Here is a 26297-nt window from a genome sequence, read left to right as displayed (position 1 = left end):
TGACTGATAGGTTTATATGTGCAGTGATAGAGAGATATAGTGAACCTATATGTCAGTAAGGGGTGCATGCACCACCTTACCCAGGCTGCAGTAGCAGACCTGTGGTGTCATTTTGGAAGGCTTCCCAGGGGTGGCACAATACATGCTGCAGCCCCTGGTAGGCCTCTGGGGTCTTGGTACATAGTATACCATATACTAGGGATTTATAAGGGTACCCCAGAATCCAATCTGGAGTGTACCTATAGTACTTGTAATCAATTTAAGAGAGAAAGCAGATAGGCTGGTGTCCTGAATAGCAGGATCCCAGCCAGACTATGTCGAAAACCAGCAAAACACCAGTAAAAAAGTGGGGGCAACCATGCAGTCAGATCCCACCCTCCTACACAGATCACAAAGTGCACATAATGTAAATAGGTCAGTGGGCTACTGCTTTTGTCAGAGAGATACTTTTGTTACTTGCAGTTTATAAGTTAAAATCCTAACATACAACAGTGAGCTATAAACTTTCATCTAAAAGCTGCATACAAACTGCAAGGTTTAAATTAGAGTGTTATATTTTTCCCCCCAGTCTTTGATTATCCTAATGTTGCAAAAAGTGTTCTTTTGGACAGAAATCAATTCTGATTATTAAAGAGAACCCCCAACCATGGTATTACGTTTAAAAATTCTGAGTTTGTGTTTCTCCAGACCAATCACTATTAAAACTATATGGCCTAGTAGTATGACTCCTACACCTTGTAGTCCGTAGTCTTGTGTAACATTTTCTATACAGTGATTTACACACATATTGATTGTCTCTGAGTAATGTGTGTGATGTAAAGTGCTCTGACACCCTACACTGGTATGAGTGGTGCTGTAGATCAAATTAAATGCATCTGAGAGAGAGTGTGGTTATGGAGACTTGAGGGGCACTGCTAAAGGGTGGTAGTGAGGGAATCCATGGCAGAGGTGGCCATTAGAGTGTAATAACAAACATTAATGCACAGGGCACCACCAGTGCTAAGACCGGCCCTGCCCTTGAGGCCAGTCTGCCTCACCCATAGTTCGCTCCATTTGCCTTATTTCAGAAGTAGTAACTGCAACTCGCCAGGGATTGGCAATGCAGAATTTGCACGCACACCAAACTAAGTTCGCAAACTTCACAGTCTCTCTGCTTCATTCACAAGCACTTTTAACATGTGCTGCTTGCTGTGGGGCCACTGTAATTAAATATGCAGCAAAGGAGGACAAAATTATGCCACAGTGTTGACTAAATTATGCAATTAAATAAAGGCTTTAGCGTAATGCAGTATATTTTCTGATATTTTATTATTTTGACATGTGTACACATGCTAACAGTCTTTGTAAAGATTTTGCCTTATTAGTACCAGTGTAACATACAAATGCAACAGTGAGAAAGGTGATGAGTCAACCTTTGCAATAAGCCATCCACTCCGCAGCAAAACAAGTCACATGTTTTATTAACTTTTGATACTTTTGAGCTATAAACAATTTATTAGTTTAAATGGTCAGATCATGCAGCAGATCTTGCATTAGGAGGCAAATATGGCAGAGCCATAATTATATAGAAAACGTTTGCAAACTAGGATATTTTGCCATTCATGTTTGAACTGCTGTTGTGGAAAAAGGGAGAAGTGCTGATGATAAACTCCATAGCTCGGCGACAAATGGCTTGGGCTTCCACATTTTATCGTATTTGGGACATTCTGTGATTAGAAGCATATCCCACTTTGTGAATGTGTTTTAATGTCAATAACTCATTATAACCTTATATAATCCTGTGTATCCATTGGTTGATTAAACTGGGCAGTGAAATGCCAAACAAATGCTAAAAATTGGGATATTTGTGCATTCTGGCCACACCTCTGGCTCCGCCCACTGAGCCAATCCTTTGGTTATTCCCACCCTCGGATTCTCCGCCCACAGTTCCCCTACTTTTTTTCCCCCACTTCGACCACTGATTATAATCACACATGTGGAGCGCGTCCGCATATAATCCTTTGTTGCATTAACATGAAGTGTTAGCATTTTGGAATGTATTAACCTGAAATGTGAAGTGTTTAGGCCATTGAAAAGTAACATGGATAATTAACGTGGAAGGTAATGTAACTAGCAGAAAATGTTAACGTGAAGAACTCGTGTTTTGCAATTAGTCAATTATCCATGTACTAAATGTGTTTATTAACTGTGTTGTTTTACATACAAGTAAATGCATTAACTGAAGGTGCCTTATATTTTATGTAATTTCGTAAAGCTGATACACTGCTTCCCTATGTAAGCTTAATTTGTAGGTCTGAAATGCAGTTCCCTAGAAACTCTCGTTTTAGAATGAACAGTTTACATTTCATGTGTATGATGGAATTTGTTCTTTCTCACATTTGTGTTGCAGGTGAAAGAAGCGTTCTCGTCAACTAGAACAATGCCTTTGTTTTATTAGTCAGGCAAGGAGAGAAGTTACAATTGTGTGGCTCGAGTCCATAAAAGAAGGTTGTTGTGTTTCACACAAGAGAAGGCCTGGAGAACCAAGGACAAAATGCTGCAAGGAAAGAACACTGTTGTCCCATGGAAAAACACCTTTAGGATTGTACCCAGAGCAGATGGCATGAACCGCAATGAATCTTGGGAAAGTTATCTACGAGTAATGTGATGAGGGAAGTAGGGAAGGGCCCCACTTCTTCCTTACCTTCAAAGATAGGATCTTAGAACAAGCTCCATCTTTTCTAGCTATATGCTCCATGACCCAATGATTGTGCATAGATTTCGTATTAAGACTCCACATACTGATACCTTTACCGTCTTCCTGAAGATGCTCAAGTAGGGATGTCACTTTAGTGATAGTGTAGGGATAGATTAATGCTCTTGATTCATCAACCTTCAATGCAGGGAAATTTGGACTCCTGCTTTCTGATTCTCTGCATTCTGCTTCTCGAATTAATTGTATTGTTCATGCTACATCGTCTCAATTGGATATGCAGATTTGGCTTTATGCTAATTCCCATGTATATTTACACTCTCATCTTAAGGTGCCTTTATGTTCAGCTGTTTTTGTCTTTGTAATAAATCAAACTAAAGTTACGTAGTTGTCTGTGTCTAAGTGGATTATGGATTAATTGATTGGCTCACTAACACATTTTCTCCCCTCTACGCTTCCATGCTGCTAAAAAGAACCATCGGATTGTCTCTCTAGAACAGGTCCAGAACATATGGGCCCGACCCTTTCACATCAGTGTGGAAATTACTCTTATACAGTCCTTTAAATATACACGTTACCGCATATAACATCTAAACTACTATTCCTCTTACACCACAACCACCTATATCATTTACGCTATCAATGATTGATCCATGCAGGGGGACATAATAGGTATACACCAAGCTACCTTTGCCCAGAGTTCTTAGTCATAAGGCTAGATGAGGAAATCGCCTTACAGTACCACCAGCCAAGGGGAGCAAAAGAGTGCTGTACTGCAACAGGGAAACTGAAATACAGCCATTTTCCTTAAGAAATGTGAGCCCCACTTTAGAGGCATAAACAAGTCGTCAAATAAAATAAATCAAGCGCTATTTAATAGTAAAGGCAGGGTTATAGCAGCTCTACCAGTAAGAATTATTTAATCTTTTGAAAATGGGGGGAAATAAAATGTATCACCCACTGCTACACAATTGTAAACCAATAAGGCCCATTGTAAAAGGAAGGACAGAAACCAGCATAGGTCACCTACAGAGGGAAACTAAGAATCTAAAATCGTCCGGGCTTGACTTGCATCCTAAATGAAGAGTGACCCTAAGAAGAGGCATATCACCTTGTGTGAGTGAGGGTTTGCATCATTTTTAAGAAAATACCATTTCCTAATAACTGTACTGGTATCAAGTGAAACATTTTACCCCTCCTACGAATCACTAGGCTCCACAAGGGTTTGGTTGTAAAGAACTATTTTTGTCTGCGGAACCGAAAATGCTAGCACCCATTCTGCGTTTGACTTAGCCATAGACCTACCTCTGTTAATACGGTCTTCCAGATGAGACTTCTCCAGTACCTAAGAGCTGCCAATCAACTCAGTTGTATCACAAGCCTTTAATAGCAAGAACCACGATACCTCAGAGTGAGCACTGGTTGTGAAGGTTAATTTTTCAGTCTTTACCATAAACCTGCTGAGCTAAAGCTGGTGGGGATTACCACTATTTGGGAAATATTCTCTTTCAGATGTTAGACATGAAATTCAAAGGCCTATTGCTACTACAGTAACTCTCTTGCTTGTAAGATGCTTGGGAAAGAAATCTACCACTTTTGTTCTGAACAGACCATATTCCATCGCTTACCCTGCCGACTTCACACAAACTTTTTTCAGCAACTCTTGCCAACTGAGCATGTTCCTTACAGGGTTTTTAGTGAACAGCCTCAACGACTAAAGTCTGCCGAGTGTCTCGCAGAACACAAGGATAACACCTGCCATTACCATCAGGACCTCCACAGATTGGCATGCCTCGCACCCGGAAGGAGGAGTCAATGCATCACTTCGCACAACACCCACCTAAATATATGTAAGAAACAACAAGCTATTTCAGTGCAGAGTAGGTAGACATTTAGTGGAAGTGGATGTCGCCATACCATCAAGGAAGGTCCTTTACAAAACAGCAGGAAGAACCTACTCTACACTACTTCATACCCTGCAAAGCTCAACACAGATTGGGTAGGCTGGACCTCAAGCACGAACTAGTTTAATTGAAGACTCCAAGTGGCTGACAGAGTTAGAAGCTGGGTAATGGCCTAAGACTAGGCAGGAGGGATAAATTAAATGAAGAGGCGCACAAAAAATAGAGTTGGTGGTTAAGCCAAGAGCGCACATAGGGTCCCTAACAATTTTATTCAACAATGAACAAATTCCGCTTGGTCTTTGGTTTTCTAGGGCACTTGCATTCAAATATGAATTATCATACAAAATCATCACAGTATGGTGGATTTACTCATGGGCCTCAATTTGCATAGTATGTTGTAATGAGCAATTCAGTGACTGAATTAAAAACTACTCTACTTGATAAGCAATCACTTTGAACTAAAGTGCTCAATGTATGTCCAGGAGGGCAGGATGCAGGCCGGATTTTCAGGAAGACCACTGTAAATGAGCTCCATTTAGATTCATTGTAGGTGGCTGTTCGGAAAAGCTGGTACAGATTTAGACCTCCTGGGCATAAGTTGGGAAGCTCTGATATAGAAGGACTATGAATGTCTTCAACACAATATGCACCCATAGTTTTATAAAATTCAATGATCCCCAAAAAATGAGGTTTGTTAAAGCAATATTTAGGTTTCCACCTAAACCAGAAGAAAAATGCTAATATGTTATTATGTTACTTAACTACAACTCATTTACAATGCTACACTTATGCACCCTTGTTTCACCTTCAGAATGGCGTTGTGGAGGATAGGGGCTTATTTAGTGTGAATGTCCAAGGCTGGCCTATTGTAATTTGAGATCACTGCCTTGTCTGTGGATTTCTGGTACCAAACTGCTTGACCATGATTAAAGCTACTGCACTAAAAACACAATTACAGCAGGTCCTCCATACCACGGTGGCATGGAGGACTTGTTGGCAATTCTTTTATTCTTCTAATAAAGACCCCCAAAACGTGGTTCTGTCTTCTTAAAATAAAATTAAAAAATAAAAACAATCAATGTCCCTGACTGCATGCATGCACAGGACCTTTCCGGACTAGGGCTCCCAATGTGGAAATGGGGAACCCGGCCAAGAGAAAAAAAAAATGCGGCCACTTTCCACTGCCATTTTCACTGGTATGTGCCGATCCCACAGAGCTTTCCTGATGGCCGATACATCTCTGTCCTTGTAAAACCCACCATCCCAGCATCTAAATGAGGCAGGAAAGCAAGTGGTCTACAGTCAGGCAATCTACTAATTATTGGCAAATTCCCTTTTCCTGTCTTCGATTTTGTCGTTGTACTGCAAGCAAGTGGGATGAGATAAAATAATCAAAATACTATCAGAGCATTTGCTTTACGTTGGATTAGAAATACAATGGTATCACAGGTTATATTCACAACATATGTCCAGTGTTATTCCAGGAAGGCCAAATCGGCTCCATTTTATAGTACATCGACATAAGATAATTTTATATATAACCGGTCATAGTGAAACTCATTTACGTTACATTAGGGTTTATCTTAAACTTTTGGTAGAGAGACAACCCGCATGGATAGGGCACAGCCTACAAAGGCCACCATTTTGAAAACCTAGTAGTTAGGCAACAGTAAACATTGCTGAAGGCTTTATTTTCCTTCAGATTCATGTACTTAGATAGTGGAAATGCATTAACATTAGAGAAATTCATATGCTTGCAGGTACAAAGTGAAATTTATGCTTGCAGAAACTCACGTTCTCCACCAGGTGGGGGGCTTCTCGAGATCCTCCTCCGTGCGTCCCATCGCGGCCACAAACGCAAAAGGCCAGGCAAGTAGCATCATGGAAGCGGCAAAGAATAGTCTTATGGGGAAAAGAGTTACGCTCATGATGGCGAGCTGCAAAAAAAAAAAAATCATTTCAATGGATGGCATTTCATTGTAATACGACAGAACTCACAATGCAATTGTTAAAGCAATTTATGTTGTCTTTCCTGTACATCTAAATATGCATATTCCCAAATTCTTCATGAACAAAAATTGTCATCGAGTAATTCTCACCAGCGGTTTAGCAGTTCGGGGTGAATATGCTTGTAAGGAAATAGGGCAAAGGCTAATATTCTAGGTTTAGAATGGCTCACCATGAAATACCGCCATTTTGAACCAAAAGTAGTGCAAGAAAAGAATTGGGGCCAGGATTTGCGCCTTTATCACAAAATTAATTAATATTGACCTTTACTACATGCCATATGTATAGGACCGCCCTATGCAAATAAAATGAATCAATGATGCAGATAAATAAACACATATTTAGAGGTAGGGGCTACAGAAAGAGGCAGCTTCTTCGAGTAACCCTAAGCATCTCCACCTATTTGTTTATTCATTAAGAACTCTTACACATACAACCAGTAGCCGGCAAGGGGGAATATATGTTAAAAAAAAAACAACAAGAGTGTACCAAACATCAAAAGAACAAGCACCCCCCCCCCCCCGCCCCCTAACACAGGGCCACTAATGAGACATGTGCATCTTCTAATTGTGTTTGAGACAAAAAAATTCTGTCTGGCATTTCGTACTAGCGATAACCAACTCCTCCATATGTCGCTCTCCAGCTTGGTTGCAACTAGCTACGTTCCAGTCGAATAACTGATGGTTGAAGAGACTGAGCTACATAGGACATCCCGCTAAAAACACTCCACAGCCATGTGGGTAAGGAAATTACCCTCTTCCCCCGAAATACCCATTATCATCATTATTGGGCTGAGGTCCGAAGAGGAGCCTCTCCCATTTTCACATATCACCATGGGCTCCGGCTGTCAAAACTTTCTCCAAGACGTTGTAGGAGACTACTCAAGGGTGTTCTTCATTGACCAGAGAGGCTTACTCAGAGCCTCTCAAGAAGATCTGCTATGTCTCTAGGTGAGGGTTTCTTCCTTCTCCGATGCCCATTCACCAGCTGCCAGATTGGCTTTAACTACATCTGTTCCCCGTGGTCTGTGGTATTTCTTGAGATCGCCTTTTCTCTATTCTATGTAAATATTATGGAGGAGGGGTGTACCACCAACATACTGTGTTCAGCAAGCAGTGGTACTTTGATCTCAAGGTAGAGCCGACCTAGTCTTGGAACATTTGCAGTTTCTGGCCACCACCACCACCTCTTTGTTTAGGGTAACGCCACCAGTTTCTCCTTTTTGTTGAAAAAAGTGTACTCTTGTAAGAATATTCTGGTGTTAATTAGACCAACTCCATCAATGTGATCCCATCTCAAAGAGAGGAGGGGGAGGGTGTCCAGTCTTGTCAGGGGTGGTCATGTGAAAGGCTCCTTGCCATTCTTTGTGCATTTCCCAGTCAATAGTTCCTTGACTTATGTCTAGGGTTTTGACTCCTTATGTGCCATGATAGGCTGGCTGCACAGCCTGGTAAAGAGAGGTAGAGCAGAGTGGTCATGTGACTACCTCAATCCTCTGCTGGAGACGCCACTGCTTTTATAAATTGGAAGGTAGGATTCACAACTGCATTGTCTGTTCTACATCAGAAGGTGAAGTGGGGGAAGATGTGTGGTTTTGTGCATCAGACTAGCATCAAGCCGGATTGCTTGTGAAGCCGCACCCGGTAGGTATGTAGTGAACAGAGGTAGGACGTTTATATCCATACACAGCTTAGTCACTGCTGCTGAGTAAATGTTGCAAAGTATATTTAGATAATGAGGTATGATATCCCAACCTGCCCTATCAGATGGTTGTGCTGCTGTTAGCCTTACCTCCTGGATGTGTAGATCCCCTGGAACTAGTAAGGTTAGTGACCATTAGTTAGCTTGGATGCATACATATTACTGAGGGGATATTTTCCGGGAGATTGTGGCTGGAAGAGCCCGTCCTATACATTGATAGAGGGCACAACCATGAATGAGCTAAAGCCTACAGGAAAGCGTTTTCCATAGGGTAGGCTGCCAAACACACCGGACCAGGTCCTAATGTCATGATAGGTCACGTGACATTGTGTATTCAGCAGCTCTGTAGGGCAGTCATGAATCAAAGCTTGAATAGTTCTGCGGAAAAAGTTGACTAATCAGTGGATTGTGACTAAATATTAATGCATTATAATTAGTTATGCATAGAAGTACCTTCTTACACAACAGATATCTGTACAGCTTACATATACAAGTAGCTAAGTTGCAAAATCAACATTTTCATGGTGTCATCGAGATAAATTAGTTTATAGTGAGTGTAGAGGTGGTATATGTGCAGTGCTTAGTTTGTAAAAATATAAGTGCCAGGGCCCTTGCCCTGAGGCTACTACAACTTGTACATCTCCTGTTGCCCCTACCAGCGCTGCCAATGACCGTACCAAGACAACTACTAGGCTCACACCCGTACACATGACAATTTCATGCCACCCAAAGCTATATGAATGGCAAGGGTGGCAGGTATTAGTCATTCGTAAAGTATACTAAATCATTAACCAACTGTAATCGACCGTTATAAGAGCTGGTGTTGACAATTAAGGCACTGGAAACCACCGGCTCAAATTAAGCATATGTTTTTCTAGAGTGCGGTGCCTCAAAGCATGTTTACCAGCATGTCATGATTATGTACACGAGCAGCGCATGTGTGTTACTTCTGCATACTCCTAGCTTTGATAAATCCATACGGCTAATCGTCACTAACGGTAAAATACCTGATGGGTAAAGTTGTGGAACTCACAATTTCGTCCATCAATGAAGCACATACTTGTTGCATAAACTAATAGTCTCAACTAATAAAAAGAGATACACCGACTCTTACCTGTAACTACACAAAACACAAGCTAGAGGATGTTATGTTTTGTAATTTTGGTGATCTCTACTATCTCCAGCTCAGTTCAACTGTGTAACTAGTCCTAGAAACTCCAACTTTCCACTCGCTCTAAGCAGCCTTTATTAGTGCTGTAGACATTGGAGGTCCCATAAAAACAGATGGTGACTGAGTTTATGATTTTCGATTTCTAGTGCAACATTAACATAAAAGCAGCTTGTAAATAAATGAATTCAAAGGCTTTGAAGACTGAGTAAAAAAATACAAAAGACACTAGGCAATGGGTAACTTTAAACTAATATCCGTCAACAAATACAGTTAATTCAACGATTCACCGAGGAAATGGAACATGTAGAAATCGCTTCAATGGTACAATGTAAACAGATAGTAAAAGACGCTGACAAATGTTGAAATATTTCACACTTAAGTGACCTGAACAAGATTTGTGACAGCATTAGAAACTATTTACATCGTCCTAAACAGGCTCATACTGTTTATTAATGTCATTCATTATGGATTACTTCCATCATCAGCAGTGAATAAAGTAGGAAATAGATTAACTGCGCAATTATAATACCAGACCAGTTTAAATCTCTTCTACTGAAACTCTGTGTATGTTTATAGTCCTTGGCTCAAACTTCTTGACGTCATGAATATCTTGCCAAAAAAGACCTTTATTGCTAACTTGGTGACTCAGACTTAAACAAAATCTATATTTTTTACTACTAACCGATAGGGAGTGCCTGCATTTGTCTCAGTAACTTCAACCTTCCCTTGCACCCACCCACTGGACGTTTCTTATCCTGGGGTACCGGTAGCTCCCGGGGTGCAGGGCTGCCAGAGATTATAAGAGGGACCCTGAGGTTTCACTAAAAAATGAGGATTACTGGGGGATTGGGCAGACCATGCCAAATCCCTTTCGTAATTCCTGATTCGCCACTGGATTTTCAGCAGATGGAGTCACTGGATAAACCCACAATCCTCCAGTTAGGTCTCTAACTTCTGTTAGTAGCCCCATCAGAAACTTGTAAAGAAGCCTCATTTGGAACAATACAGTAGTCCAGCAGCGTAGCGTGGGTTGCCAGTGTCCAGGGCAAAATTGTAAAAGAAAGTATTGCGCCCCCTAACCCGTGGACCGTTATCTCAGGAAGTGCTAACGGTCCATGGGTTAGGGGGTGGAATAATTTCTTTTTAAAGTTTGCGCCCGGAACAACCGCTCCCGTCGACCCACCCACGCTACGCCACTGCAGTAGTCCCATTCTGCTTATAGCCCGTCCATAAAACATTCCATGGATGCTGCCAAAGAGGACGAATACTTTCAAGAAAAAAAAAAAAGTAACATTGTTTGAGCAGAAACAAAGTTTCATCTCCCTTTATAGCCCAGTTACCAAAACGTAATTAGGTCTGGCTACACACGTAGACTTGGCTGTGAAAGGGCTTCAATAATTCGAATCCTAAGAAGGGGCATGGATGGATCAGCCTAACGGGACAGAGGGGATACTGTGCTTAATTTGGCCAGGTGGTTGCTGGTTGTGGGCACCAGCAGTCGTTTTTGAAGTGTGGGACATTTTTGTCATCAGAATTTGAACTGAAGCAAAAGAGAGACAGCCAGAAAAGGGAGAAAGAAGGTGGAAAAGGCAGCAAAACTACGCGAAAGGGAGAAAGCAGGGATGAAAAATTATCTACATAAGAGTGTTCTATGTAAGAAAGCCTTTTCCTGGAAAGTTTTATAGGACTGAATACACAGCAGGGAACGGATAAACTATGATGACTGAGAACACGATCTATGCCAATTTTCATAGGACCGCAGACTATCAGTGAGGACCATAAATTCTCTTCCAAGACGTTTTAAATTCAATTGCAAAATTATCGTTTTATTAGGTCTCGCCTGACCCAGCGCATTCGCTGGTCTGGCGAGACTTATTGAGAGGGCTCCAAAAAGTGCTACCAGGCCAGCATAGAGCTACAGTGCATGTGCGCTTTGATGTTTGATCGTGATCGCGAGTGCGATCACTTTCACTTTCGTGGCCGCACGGCCGCTTTGCATAGCCAATATGTCTCGCTTTTGGGACCTTATAAGTATTTAGTTATGCAACTGTTGCATAGCTAAACACTTATAAGGTCCCAAAGGCGAGACCTATTGGCTATGCCAATGCTTGTTTTTCATTTGCCACTAAGTGGGGCGACCCAGCGCCTGGATACCCTCACAGGTGATAAGCCACGCTATAAAATTAGTGATGACTGATTGAATGCTTTTCACATAGGCGAAACCCATTGGCTTTGCCAATAATTGTTTACTATGCCAACAGGGACGCTCTGGAGCTTCCCTACCAACAGGGGAAGCCAAGCAATGGCGTGGTGCCAGAGAGCTGAGCGCCTGTCTCCCCATGCATATCATCACTTTTGGGCTTTGTAGATTTGATGTGCTCGCTAGACTCAGTAATCCAGACCATGCCAACGTCACATGCTGTGTCAACAGAGCCAAAACTGGAACTCGATAAAGTGAGTACATTGAACACATTCGGTTGCGCTTTCCAAATCTTTTACTGGGCTTTTTTCGTGCCCCCTCCCCTTGCCCCCTCCCCCCCCCCCCCCCCCCCCACATCCCTCCCCTTTCCCAAAGGCACAAACACAAATCAGATTGAACGTTTATGTTTTTTTCCCCACGGTCATGCTGGCTTTCGATCACTGGATAAAGTCTTAATGAAGATGCATCGTTTTACCTTAAAACGTACAAACACTAAAACAGGAAGAGAAGACCTGAACGTGTCTGCAACGTGCAGGGTGTGTTCAAGGTGTTGGAGCAGTATAGGCAGGAACGTTTGAAGCAGTTTTGAAAATATACCACGGCTTATTAGTGGTTGTTTCGGGAAGAGGAGAGAGCTGACATTCCAAGCGAGGCCTGCAAATGATTAGCATCGGCCATAGCTGGTGTGCAGTCAGGCAAGAGCTGACGTAACAAACGGCGTCTCCGGTTTCAGTCAGACATCCGGAGTTTCAAGCGCGAAAGGCTCCCGGGCTTGAAGATGTGGGATGGCCACAGGGGGCTGGACTCCCAGACCTGCCCGGGGTTGGACGTCAATTAGGGGCAGCAGCCATTACCCCGGTTTCCCATTTTGTACCCTTGGCACTGCCCTTGATCCGACAGACATCCAGGTCACAAAGCAGAGGCAGGTACAATAAGCATTGGCAAATTCAATAGGTCTCGCCTATGCAAGAGCCATTTGTTTTGACAATGTGTTTTAGCCATGTTGTACACTAGCCTGGCTGCTGTTCAGCATGGCTAAAATTTAGAGGCATGAAGTGACGTAGAGCGGAGGGGCACTGAGTGGAGTAAAGTCGTGCAGCGGTGAGTATAGTGGAATGGGAAAGACTGGAGTAAAGGTCATCAAATAGCATAGAGGGAGTCTTGTAAAATGGAGTAGCTGAGGGGAGAGGAGTGTCAGAGTGGAGTAGCGCAGAATGAAGTAGAGTGGAGCGTCGGAGTAGAGTAGCATAGAGTGGAGTGTCAGAGTGGCGTATTGTTGAGTGGAGTAAAGTGGCAAAGAGTGGACTTAGGTTTCAGAGTGGAGTAAAGCAACGTAGAGTGGAGTAAAGTGGCATAGAGTCGAGTAAAGTGGTGTAGAGTGAAGTATGCAAGGGTGGAGTATTGTAGAGTAGAGTGGAGCATTATAGAATGGAGGGGCACAGAGAGGCAGGCGTGGAGTGAAGTGGAGGAGCGTAGACTGAAGTGGAGGGGCGCAGAGTGAAGTGGAGGGGCGCAGAGTGAAGTGGAGGGGCGTAGAATGCCGTATAGTGGATTATTCATGGTGTGGTAGTGCACTGCCATTACAGACAACAAAATGACAATTACATTTAGACAGACTTACAGTTTTACCGATAAAACTATTAACAGTTCACAAATGATAACGCATGGAAATGGAATCACCTAGTGTATTATTTTTTTATCATATGGAAATAATTGTTATCAGCATACTTAGAAAAGCACAAATGAAGAACATATTTTTGTAATTCTTCATTCTGATATATTCTGAAACATTTACACAGTTCATTAGACATTTAAAATGTGTTGTGTGCTAGAAAAAAGTCTATCGTTTCACACTCCCAGATCGATAAATCCTCTAACCTTACAGTCAGAGAAAAAAAAAGTAAACACCAAGCTACCTCTGAAGACAGAGCCTGACATTCAACCTCGGTCTCCGAATGCACAACAAATGTGACAAGTTAAGAATAAAATGTATAGGCCTATTTACAGAAAGTGCGCACTTATGTAAGAATGCAGTAAACAGGCTATGCTCCACGGGAGAGACTAACATAAGCTGTACAGCCTGAAACAAATAAAGCCAGAATATATAAAGCAAGCAACTGTGAGTTACAAAACACAGAGCCAACGGTGACCAATGAACGCAATGCAGTCCTAGGGAAGTTTTCATAATGTCCCCAAGAAGTCTTACTTCATGTAGATTTCATTGCCCAAGTTTACCTCTAGTCCCTCAGCAGTGTAGTAGAGGCTTCTTTGGGGGACGGGGAGGGGGTCTGAAACAACTACACGAAATTGAAGATTTAGAAAAAGAAATATTAGGCAAATCAAGCAATTTGGATGCAAAAAGTCTGTTTGGGAAAGTTGGCAAAGACATTTCTCTATCTAAAATATTCTCCTACATCCAGAAGACAGACAAATTTGAAAAGGATTTAATAAATGACAATACCAATGTTGCCTTTTCATAGTTTAACTCTTATTCACCTACAAAGTCAGTTGAGCATAGCAAACACTATAAAGGAAGTCTACAACACAAAATATTCTTTTTCAGAAACATTGTCAAATTCATCACAAGCAAGACTGAGTCCATCAAATAATGTTCAACCCCAACCTTTTTTTGACAAAGGAGGAAAGAAAGGTGGAGGGAAAGGCAAACAAAAATACAACTCTAGGGCAATAGGACAGACTTATCGTTGGGGAGCTCAAACTTAGAACAAAGCATAAACCAATATAGGTCATCTTCACTTGCCAACCAACAGACATTTAAATTTCAGTCCTACGCGACGGATTATCCCTTGTACCTACAATATCCAGAAGCGTTATAAATACTACAACAGACATTTTGAAATGGGACTCACCAAATCCGAGTACACAAGACCTTGAGGAATTGTCTGATAAGAAGCAACATACTAGATCAGACTTACCCAAGTAGCAAAGTAAAGCCACTGTTTCACTGACAAAGATTGAAACAAAAATAAAGCCAGTCAATAAAGGCATTGTTGCTAATGATGCAATTAGGATAGTGAAATTCTACTATAAATGTTTAATGTGTCATATTCTAGAACATGGAGTATAGGTCTGTAGGAAAGTGCCCCTGTTTGGCATGGTCACCCCCATTTTGTGCCTGGTATTTGATGCAATTTTGACAGAAAGCGCACTGAATTACTGCTATCCAGGTCCCCAGTGCCAGATCTCTTTCCCTAAAACTGTACAATTTTTCCCTCAATTGACCATACCTTTAGCAACCCTGTAAGTCCCTAATAATAGTAACCTGAGTATCCAGGGCTTGGGTACTAATGAGGGTCCCCAAGAGCTTTATCGTGTATTGTGCCACCCCAAGGGACCGCTCACCTTACTCAGGCAGACTGCCATTGCAGGCTGCGTGTCTTGGTGCAAAAAAAGTGAAAACACAACATGGCACACATCCCTGTGTGCCATGCCTACAGATAATGGATGCAGTATAGGCAAGCCACCCTTACAGCAAGCCTTACAACCCTAAGACAGGGTGCATTATACTACATGTGTGGACATGCCCCTTTGATTTCTAAGTCAATTTTTAGATGTCACAAGTAAATTGGGAAGACATTCTAGCTACATGTGCTGTAGTCTGGTAAAAACGAGTTCCCCAGCTACATGATAGCTTCACTGAAATCTATGGAGTTTGGTATCAAACACCTTGTATTAATAAACAAAAACTGATTCCAGTGGAGGATTTCTTAATGCATGCACCTGAGGGCACCTTAGAGGTGCCCTCTGAAAATCTACCAGCCTCCAGTGTGGTGGCTGACTGCTGTAGACCAACCTACCACCATAGACCGATTTCTGACCCCTTGAGGGTGAGAGCCCACTCTCTCTCAGGGCAGTAACAACGCTTGCTCTTGCCGGAGGATTTGTCATATCGTTCAAGCAGGATGGCTCCATAATCAGCATATCAGACAGCTGGCTTCAAAGGCCTCTTCTGCCCCCTTGATATGAGATTACTGCTTCCACAGACAGGGGAAATGCCAAACCCTTGCCATGGGCCCATTTGGCACCAGGACAGGTGAGAAATTAGATATGCAGGGAGCCGTGGTGCACTACCAGGTCATTCCCACCCTTAAGGTGAGCTGCCTCATGCGCCCCCTTGATGAAAATTCCGTCATCTTGGTGATGGCAAAATTAGGAACTCTGGGACAAGGTTATGCCCACTTCCCACAGGAAGTGGTAATCTAGGGGGTGTAGTGACCCCAAGGGTAAGTAGCTCATTGGCTATCATCCTTCACTACCCTTAAAGCCCCTACATTTAGTATTTAGGGGAGTCCCTGGCACCAGGAAAGCAGATTCTATAAACCTAAGAACGAGGACAACGAAGACTCGCGAAAAGCAAGAACTGAGTAGCAGCAACAGACTTGACGCCAACCCTGCCGGCCTGCCTACTGTCCCAAACAATTGCACCAAAGACGACTCGTCCTGCAGCTGCTCTGTCTCCAAAAGCCTGGGAAGATGGGCAGCAATTCAAGGGTGGAGTAGCAAGGGTGGAGTAGTGGATCTGCTCCCCTGCACACTGCAGGCACCCAAGAAGAACCGCGAGGACTCCAGATATCAGACAACCCAACACTGGAAAGCACCACTGCACCTGTGCCCCCTCCAGCCTGAGTCGAAGTGTGCAAGCAAGGTCCTGAGACCCTCCAGAGACAAGCTCTACATTGGGCTTGCCTACTGAACTCCCAGTCCCTGTCTGCAGCCTCTTTGTGCAGGCCTCCCCTACCGTGAGTGCCTCCGCAGTGAAAACTCGACTACTCAAAACATCTCTGCACTCAAGCCCCACAGCTCGAGAAGTGGGCCGCAGGGATCCATACGTGCCCGAGCATTGTGAGACCTAAGGCTCATGTTGGTTCAACTGGACTGGCCCCCCAGTCCCTACATAAAGGCTCCTTTTCCCAGGTCCGTTTCCTATTGAAAACAGGGCAGCCGATGCTCCAAAGCCTCCAGAGGTGACCTGTTGATTCTGCCTTGGATCTTGCACCGTACTTACCTTAACTATAAAATATTAGTCCTGTAAGTCGCTGATAATTACCCAAATGCAGTATATGTGGTTTTCCTCATACGGTACCATTACCGAATTAGAGTCAATACAAGTATATTTACCTGTTTTCTTCAAAACTGGCAATAAAAAAAGTTCTTGGTGCTAAAAATGTCATTACAATATGTATTGTTTATCTACATTGGTGTGGATCTCCTCATTGAGGATGTGTGGATCCTTTATTGACTGTGTGCATGCAATGAATGTCCAACATTCCTCCTTGATAAGCCTAAGACTGCTTGACCACACTACCAAAATAAGAGCACCTTGGGATCGTTAAAGCAAGTCCTGTCCACTAGTAAGGGATACCTGGACTCTAAACAATATACTTTTTTGTTGTTGTATTTTATAAGGAGCCAGCTTCCTACAAGATTAAAGTAGAGAGTGAACAAAAACTGACACCAAAAGCTACAAGGAGGGCATTAGAGAAAGTGTGATTCCAAATGTCAATTCTTAAACACACATTAGTAAAGCCAACATGTGCCACAAAACAAGAAAAAAAGAAAACATGCTGCCTCCTAAGTGTGACTTCCATGTGTTTGTAATAAAAAAAGATATGACTGTTTTACTAGTGATGTTTTTAAACAGCAAGCGTTCAGTTCTGTCATGCGTTATTTTTATTCTTATTATTGAAGGAGACAAGAATAAACCACATCCTAACCAAGGATTGAAATCTCAGCCAACTACAATGTTACAATGTCAAACATTATAACAACAACTTTAAAAGAGAGGCAGAAAATAAACAGCTATCTAACTGGGCATTCGAATTGATGACAAAGCAATTAGCTGGTATATAATATTAATATAACCATACAATTAAAATGCAGACTCTGTGAAACCTGTGAAAACAAACAAAATATGTCTATATCATGTTTATTTACTCATGTCTAATGTAGTATTAGTAACCACATATGTAATCATGAATGCATCAACCATTTAATCAAATGAGGATGTCATTTTATATTAGCTTGAAGCTTTGTGTGACACAGAATATGTTTTTCACATTTTTATGGCTCTAGCAGGCCCGGAAGCCGTAGGGCTCAGGTTTGCATACCTTGTACAGCACAATCTCGCTTTTAAACCTGGCAGAGATGGGAAGTGTTATTTTGGGAGAATAATAAAGCTATTATTGGTTATGTGAATGATATCTTCCTCAAGGTCATTTTTCACTTTCTGGAGGGTAAGGTCCTGCCACCTGCACATTAGATGAGGTTTCACTGAGAGAGACACGTTTCTGTCCGGTGATTATTCTTCATTGACTTGTATTAAGAGAATACCTATATATACACACATGGGTGTCGCATTTGAATGTTTTTAACTTTTTCGCTGCAACAAATCTTTTACTAGCAAGTTCAATTGAAATTACAATTGTCTTTGATCTTTTGCTGTACTGCTAGCAATTTTACAAAACAAAGTGGTATGCCGTTCCTACTGGGTGTTACAAGTCAATGTGTGTATAGAGAGCCACAATGCTTACTGGAGACAGGAGAAAATCTTTTCTCCTTTCAGAAAAAGACCCTCACACACCCAGCCAGCTAGGTGTCTGGCTTCCACACTGGGTCTGCTCCTTATCGGGTCGGCGCTGCAAAACCCGATCGGCACCCATGATGGGGCCTTCTTGGACGAGATCTTTTTTCTTAGCCGTTGAGTGCAGTGCGTGTAAGGGCCCTAGTGAGTGTAGATGTCTAAGTGAAAAATGTGTAAAACTAAAACCGGAATTATCGGTCCACCCAAAACAACTTTAATGAACGTGGTCACTATCCTGATTAAAAACGATGGTGCTTGTACACCTGCTCTAAGGTTGCAGGGTTTTGCACAACAATATCAGGCCAACATGTTTCTTGCCTAGTGTCAATTCAACGGCAATTCTTCAGGACCGATGTGAGATCTAACTACACTTTTTGGGGGTGGTCTGTTTAGTGAAACAATAGGTGACCACCCATATCGCACCCTAAAAAGTAGTACCTGTAGATCTACTACAAAAACCTGTAACAAAGAAGAATCGTAATAGTTAGTGAATCAATCATCACAAGTCTACAATTCAACTGTGATTCAATAGTCTACAATTCAACCATGATGGTGTAGCACTGCACTTCAGATATGTATAGATGCATGCATCACACTCAAGTGTCTGTGACCATGCGTCAGGCAATTTAATTTTTTTTAAAAGTAAAAGTAGCAGTCAGAAAAACACAATGTGCGCAGAGCACGCACAGACCTCACCCAGTTCGGGTCAGCAATATATAACAACGTGCACTGGCAGGTGTAGACACTGTAAGGTGCAGTGTCCTAATGGATGTAGAGGTTCAGAAAGGAGGAAATAAAAGGGTCAGTATGCAGGTAGGGGTTGCCTGCAGGCAGTTACTGGTCAATGGTTAAAAATTAACATGGGACCCGATAGGCATAGGTCCCTTTGCAACAACACTAAGCCTTGATTTTGAGGACATTGTGTTTCCTGGGTGTTGTTGGTACGAAATCCACGAGGGAGTCAAACGTAGTGCGCCCCCTGGAACCACTCAGCATCCACGCAGGGATGTAAAGTAGGCCAATGGTGCACACTGCTTTTCCTCCGCCAGGATCTCCACCAGCTTGCAGAATCAGGTTATTATACACGTGCAGCTGGCGCTGTTAAAACGGGCATGTCCGACAGCCAGGGGGCAAATTCCCATCACATCCTCTTGCTCCCCTGCTGTCCGTAGCGATAGACATACCCCAGGGGGCCGTCCTACTGACCCAACTGGGAGCGGAGTTTGTGCAGGCAAAGTCCGGCATGCACTCAAATACTAGCGTCAGGTTCGAGTATTACCACAAAACAGAGGGGGCGTCGAGCAATGTTCCCGTACCCCAGATCAGAAGCCCGCATATCGGTTACTCACGTTTTGGACTCTGTCCGTGTGCGGTCGACCTACCCCTCACTCTGCCGGTCCCGGGAGGTATCGGTTCACATCCGCAATCAACAGATATAACTCCGGTCGGCCAGTGGAAGGGGCGGGACCGCCAGTACCAATGCGAGGAAGAGACGCTAGACCACCAAACCGGAACCAACGGGCACCACGTTGGATTTTCCACCATGTGTGTTCCTCAATGCTCACTTTAGGGAGAGGTACGAGCAATAGTGCTAGATAATATTGTTATTTTGCAATAAACACTAGTTGGACTTTAGGCTTCCCGGTGTGTTATTTTTTACTTTGAACACACCTTTGTTCACATATGCCCAAAAGGTGTTCCATTCTTTTCAGTGATCAATGTGCAGTAGCTTTCTACAATCAGTCGAAGTAAAAGGAGCCAAATGGAAAAGTGGAGTGATACACTGCAACCGGCTGTGTACTGTGGTGGGTATGAGCAAAAGCCTGCTACTAAAGAGCCCTCTGTGAACGTGCTTAATTGTGTAGTTTTTCAAAAATAGTCTGGTGGGAAAGCAAACGTTGCCGCAAATGACAGACCTAAAAATTACCTTGTACACCTATGCAATTTTATTAAAATCAAAACATTCATATATACTTGTATAGGAAAACTGGTAGACTGATAGTCTTCCTATGTGGATCAATTCTACAGCCTCTCTCTTAGTAAAGTGACTTTTATACAAAGTGTGGTAATTGGAGGGTGTGGCCAAGCCTGAATCAAGATGGCAGTTTGGCAGTGAAGCTCCGGCGAGTGCGACCCCCTTTGAATATTGGGTTGAATACCGCATCCATGAAATTCAGGGCACAGCAATGCATCCCTTGTCGTAGGCGACATGGAACAGGGTGATTTGGAGTGCCTAATCGCCCAATGCACAGAACTTCGGCGTGAACGGTTGGTGGCTTGGCCAGTACCTCGAGGGCCCCAGGTGACAGGGGCAGTGGGTGAGCTGGAGGTTCTACGTTATTTTATGCTACTGAATGGGGAAGGACCGGCTGCAGAGTGCCTGGCCTGACAGAGGCCCTCCACTGTAACTCCTGGGTGCCTTCCGCTCTGACCTATTGGGTGCGCTCTACCTACCTCCTCTACATAGGTGCTTAAGACTGCTGTGGGGACAACCGGAGGCCAGGGGTGTCCACCAACTCTTCTCCCATAGTGCCAGTCACTCACTGGTCTGTTCACAGCGCCTATACAGCTAAATCCCAAACCTACACACACCCGATTGGGTCTCCTGAGGCTGCTCCCGACTGGTGCTGGCACACAGGGACATGCCTTAAGGGACATCTAGGTTGGGAACACCACACTACTTAGATCCCACACCTTCCCCCCACCTTCCCCCTACCTTACTGCTCCTGATCCTAGACCATGCTTCTCAGACCATGGTGCACGGTCATTCTACGCAACAAGAGTTGCCATTTGAATGGCCTAGGGAGGCCGACAGATCAGGGGCCTAATCGGACATGAAGGCAGGTGCAGATGGGGCCATAGACTCTGAACAACTGACTAGCGTAGATGCCACTCAATTGATGCCCGGTTTGACACCCTTACGAAATGCCTAGACTGTATAAGAGAGCGCCTGCATCGTCAGAACGTCAGATTGAATGGTGTGGAGGAGCATGTATTGAGCCACAAAGAAGGCACTGCGACGACCACAAAGCCACTGGAGAAAGTAGAGCAGTTCCTCAAAATGATAGCCATCAACAACAAGGATTTGGAGGTGAGAAACCCTAGCAACAACCTCCACATACTGGGCATTGCGGAATCCACAGACACAGGCCGCCACAACCTGTTTGCGGAGCGCCTCCTCACTTGAGCTCTTTGGCTGCCAAAGCTTCATGCCAACCTTTGTGGTGGAGAGGGCCCATCGCTCCCTGTCTTTTGAACTTCTGTGATTGTGATACAGCTCTCCAAATGACACGTGAGGAGGGTGGTACATTACCAGGGTTCCACCATATCCTTCTTTCCAGACTTTACAATGGTGGTACAGGTGGCACATCGCAAATTCACAGAAACCAAACACATGCTGCGTAAAATGGGTCTGAAATATGACATGTCCTACTTTGCTGCCTTTGGGTTGATCTCAATAGCAAGACCCGCTTTTTTGACACTCCCACTAATGCCACAACCGTCTGCAAACTATATGCTAAGGAGAGATCTCCACTTCACCACAACATGCCTGAATGCTCCACTCTGGATCTACACGCCTTGGCCAGCACGGACCTTTTCCCACCTGACTTATTTCAGACTCTGGTCCTGAGTACTAAACTTGATATTGCTGTTCTTCTATGTCAACTGCACCTATGGCAATATGCATCTTTCTCTGGTTTTTGCATCTTGATTACACCTTTACCTCACTACCAGTTTATGACCCACTAACATTGTTTAAAGTCCATTTGCAATAGGGGCTTGATTGCTACAGTGTTGCCCCCCACTCCCACAGTATATACCACACTGGAGATTGTTGGGGGTTTTGTTCTTCTTGGGGATCTCTTCTGGGATTTGCTACGCTCCTTGGTGCCCAGTGTGGCTGGGGGGCCATTGTCGTGCTGTTGTTAGTCGATATACACCACAGGAAAGGGCCACAATGCTTTCTCGATACCAGCATACCCCATCCTTGTTATTAGGTGGCAGCACCACGTAATACCGTGGGGATCAGTGGCTGAAATTACGTTCCTCTCGTGGAACATTAGAAGCCTTAATAACCACCGCTATGGCAAGCTTGTACTGAACTACCTTACCCTGCACAGTACAAAAATTGCATTCTCACAGGAGATAAACCTCCCTCCTGGGGCCTCCACAGATACTTCACGAGCTACAGTACATACTCGAGGGGAGTTTATACCTTAATACACAAAAGTCTCCCTTTCCACCACTCCACCAGTTATTTCGAAGAGGATGGTTGATACATCATAGCAGCAGGCACCCTGGTGGGTCAGCGGTTGTTATTAGTAAATGTATATGCCCCTAATGTTGACTCCCCAGACTTTTTCCACAGCCTCCTTTCCCTGTGGGGACGCACAGACGCAGATCATATTATCATGGGAAGCAATTTTAACTTGATCTTTGACCCCCTACTGGACACCACCGCTAGAGTGTTGAGTGGCAAACCATACTCCTTATGGGTCTTCCACGGCATTTGCAACAAATATCTCCTTAGAGATGTCTGGTGCCTACACCACACTACTACTTCTGAATACACACGCTATTCTTCTTCGCACAACACATGGACCCGTATGGGCTACTGGTTCATCTCTGTGGCAGTCGCCCCATGGCTGGAAACTGTAACCCATCTTTCATGCACACTTTCTGATCACTCCCCAGTCCAGATGGTACTGAGGATACCTTAAGGAGGTGGTTTGGAACGCCACTGGTGTTTCCCATGCACTTCCTCCACGAGGAGCTGTTCCGTTCGGAGCTCTGCGATTCAGTCGCTGAAAACGTTGAGTTAAACATGGGCTCTGTCACCACACAGGTCACCCACTAGGAGGTCTTTAAAGTCTGCATTCGCGAAGTGTGCATATCCAAGCATGCTGGGGTGCTGCAGGACATGCATCATAGCTGGTCTCTTATAGAAACCGAGCTGATGGAAATCGACAGAGTGGACACTCAACAACTTGTTGGGCCACAGTTATACCACCGTGCTAAATTGTTGAACAAATATCGGGAGCTGCCCGAGTGAGAAGCGACCTTCTTGGGGAAGTATGCCAAGGCAAGGCGTTAAAGAGAAGGTGAGTGCCCATGCCACACATTGACAAGGCTACTTTACCCGCCCAGAGGCAGTGGGTACATCCCTGAGCTGCAGTTGTCTGATGGGACATGTGTGACTGACAATGGTGCCATTCTTCTTGCACTTCTCTGATATTATGAGCACTTATAGACCTCCCACCCAACTAGTGATGGGGTTGACTATCTTGCTGAAACTGCGTGTGGCCACTGATGTTCAGAGGCAATTTCTTTGTGAGCCTATATCGAACGATGAGCTGATACAAGCAATTGACTCCCTCAATGGATCCAAGGCCCCAGGTCTAGACAAACTTGCGGCGGTATTTTATAAAACCTAAAAACACCTCCTTGCCCCACATCTCTAGGCTATGTACACAGAATCCCCATCAATCAGTCAAACTGTTTTTGTATAGCGTGGCACTGTCACCCCTAGGTGTATCTGGGAGCTGAGGAAGCAGTGTCTTGGTCAAACAACAAGGTCTTTAGTCACTTTTTGAAGTCTGCAAGAGAGGGTGCAGTACGGAGGTAGAGAAGTGAAGGAAAGCCCACTGCGGTGGATGCAGGGAATGTATGCAAGGGCTAGAGATGACAAACAAAGGTGTCTAGAAGGCTGATGGAGGCTCAGTTGATGTTTGATGTAGAATGGTCCTTGGTAGTGAAGGGCTTGGTAAACGTGTTTGTGGATCTTGAACTGGTACCTCTTCTGTATAGGGTGCCAGTCGAGGTTTCCGAGGTGGGGGGGGATATGGCACTGTTTAGGGAGGTCCAGGATGAGTCTGGCTGCAGCGTTATGTATGGTCCGGAGTCTTTTGGAGCCGGGAGGAGAGGACAGTGTAGAAAGCGATGCCATAGTCAGGGCGGCTGATGATGGAGCATGAGTGACAGCGATCCAGCTGAAGATTCTGCGGAGCATGCAAAGTGTGTGGAAGCGGGAGGAGGCGCCAGCGTTGACTTGTCATTTCATGGATAGTTGGCTGTCGAGGATGTACCCTAGGTTGCGTCATGGTCTGTTGGCGTGGGAGTGGGTCCAAGTTCAGCTGACCACCAACTGTGGTGGCAGGCAGAGGTGGAGTTTCCGAAGATCAGTACTTCTGTCATGTTGGAGTTGAGTCTGAGCAGTTGTCTCTCATCCAGTTGGCTATGTTGGTCATAGCGTCGGAGAAGTTGGTTCTGGCTTTGGAGGGGTCATCGCTGAGACAGGGAGCATGAGGATACATTGAGTGTCGTCTGTGTAGGAGATTATGTTGAGGCCGCGGGATCTGACTATGTGCGCGAGGGGGGTCATGTAGCTGTTGAACAGGGTGGGGCTGAGAGAAGATCCTTGGGGTACGCCACATATGATGTTCTTAGGTGCTGAGTTGAAGGGAGGCAACCAGATTTTCAGTGAGAACGATTCAGTGAGCGTCCTCCATTAAGGCGGGGCAACTGATTACAGGATATTGATAGGGAAAGGGCCTGTGATTTGTTGATGTTAATGCGGAATCCTGATGCCGAGCCCAACATGGACAATTCATCTAGGAAGGTCGGGAGGGCAGTGCTGGGGTTGACTAGAGAGACTGAGACATCATCAGCGTATATCCTGATTGTGTGCCGTTCTCCCCATAAAAGGATTCCCGTAATTCCTGGGTAATCTCTGATCCACTGGGCCATGGGCTCCATGTAAAGGACAAACATCAGGGGTGACAAGCGACACCCCTGCTGGGTCCTCTGCTAATGGGAAAGGGCGATGAAGCAATGTCATTAACCCTGACTGTCGCCGTGGGTGAGCTGTAACAGCTCGCTATCCAAACCTGGAGACGATTGCCCAGCCCAAAATGGGAGAGAGTCTGCTCCAGGTAGTGCCAGCGCAAGCAGTCAAACACATTCTCTGTGTCGACAGTGAGCAACAGGGCCTTAACTTCTGAATGGTTGGCCTTATCTATTAGGTGTAGGATTCGTTTTGTATCATCACTGCATTCTCTTTGGTGAATAAACCCCACCTGGTCGGGATCGATATCACCCGGCATCTGAGAACCCAGCCATGCCACAAGTATGCTTGTAAAGAGCTGGAAATTCACATTCAGGAACGATATTGGACAGTATGAGTAACATAGCGGTTTGCCCTTCCCTGTTGTCGGGATAACCACAATGGCCGCCGTTAGCATGGAGGAGGTGGATGGAACCGGGGCCCAAGAATGAATAGAATAACCTAATGAGAATACGGGCTAAGACCTGGCAGAAAGATTTGTAAATCTCACCAAGTATCTGTCAGGTCCCAGGGATTTTAGGAGCTTCTGACAGGATATCGCTGAAATGAACTCTTCCAGTTTAATGGGGGAGTCTAATGAGGCTGCCTGTACTGGTGTGAGGCGGGGCATGTTTACTCCTCGCAGATAAGCAGCGATGCACAGCGGCTCTAGATCTTGTCCGGAATAAAGGTATGCATAAAAGTCCTGGAATTCTGTGGCAATAGAGTTATCGTCGACCACTTCCCTACCCTCCAATGTCTGCAAATAATGAACCCCAGCTTGCTGCCGCTGGGTCCTCAGCTTAGCCAACAACCATCTGGATTTGTCTCCACCTATGTAAAAGGAATGTTTTGGTCGGAGAGCAGCATATTCCGCCTTGTCTAAGTCTACTCTCAGAAGCCCTGGTTCGACTGTGAATTAATTCTAGCTCTTTGACCGGACTAGTCAGCTGATCTCTTTTCTTTGTGGACCTTGTTATTCGCTGCCCAGATGGCTACGAGCTTGCCCCTCACTACAGACGGGAGGTAACGGCCCGCCGCTCCGAATGTTTCTGCTGGGGCACTCCCGGATGCTTTGCTGAGCCCTTATGGTGCTGGAAACGGCCGCAGCCGACGACGGGGACGAGAAGACGAGACACTTCCTACTCGCCCACCATCTTGTGTGATACACTTTTAGAGGATTCCATCCTATTTACAG

At 44.4% G+C, this 26297-nt stretch overlaps 1 protein-coding gene across 1 annotated transcript in view; it reads right to left on the bottom strand.

The window, feature by feature from the left end:
• The window catches only part of LPCAT1 (lysophosphatidylcholine acyltransferase 1), a 445025-nt gene that overhangs the window by 276999 nt on the left and 141729 nt on the right, over nt 1-26297 (bottom strand). The window contains exon 2 of the mRNA XM_085606924.1: nt 6391-6533. Within this exon, the coding sequence (XP_085463050.1) occupies nt 6391-6533 (143 nt within the window). The remainder of the gene's footprint in view (nt 1-6390; nt 6534-26297) is intronic.

This window comes from Triturus cristatus, chromosome 5_2 (assembly GCF_964204655.1).
Source record: "Triturus cristatus chromosome 5_2, aTriCri1.1, whole genome shotgun sequence".
NCBI classification, from domain to species: domain Eukaryota; kingdom Metazoa; phylum Chordata; class Amphibia; order Caudata; family Salamandridae; genus Triturus; species Triturus cristatus.
This window is presented reverse-complemented; position numbering and strand designations above follow the sequence as displayed.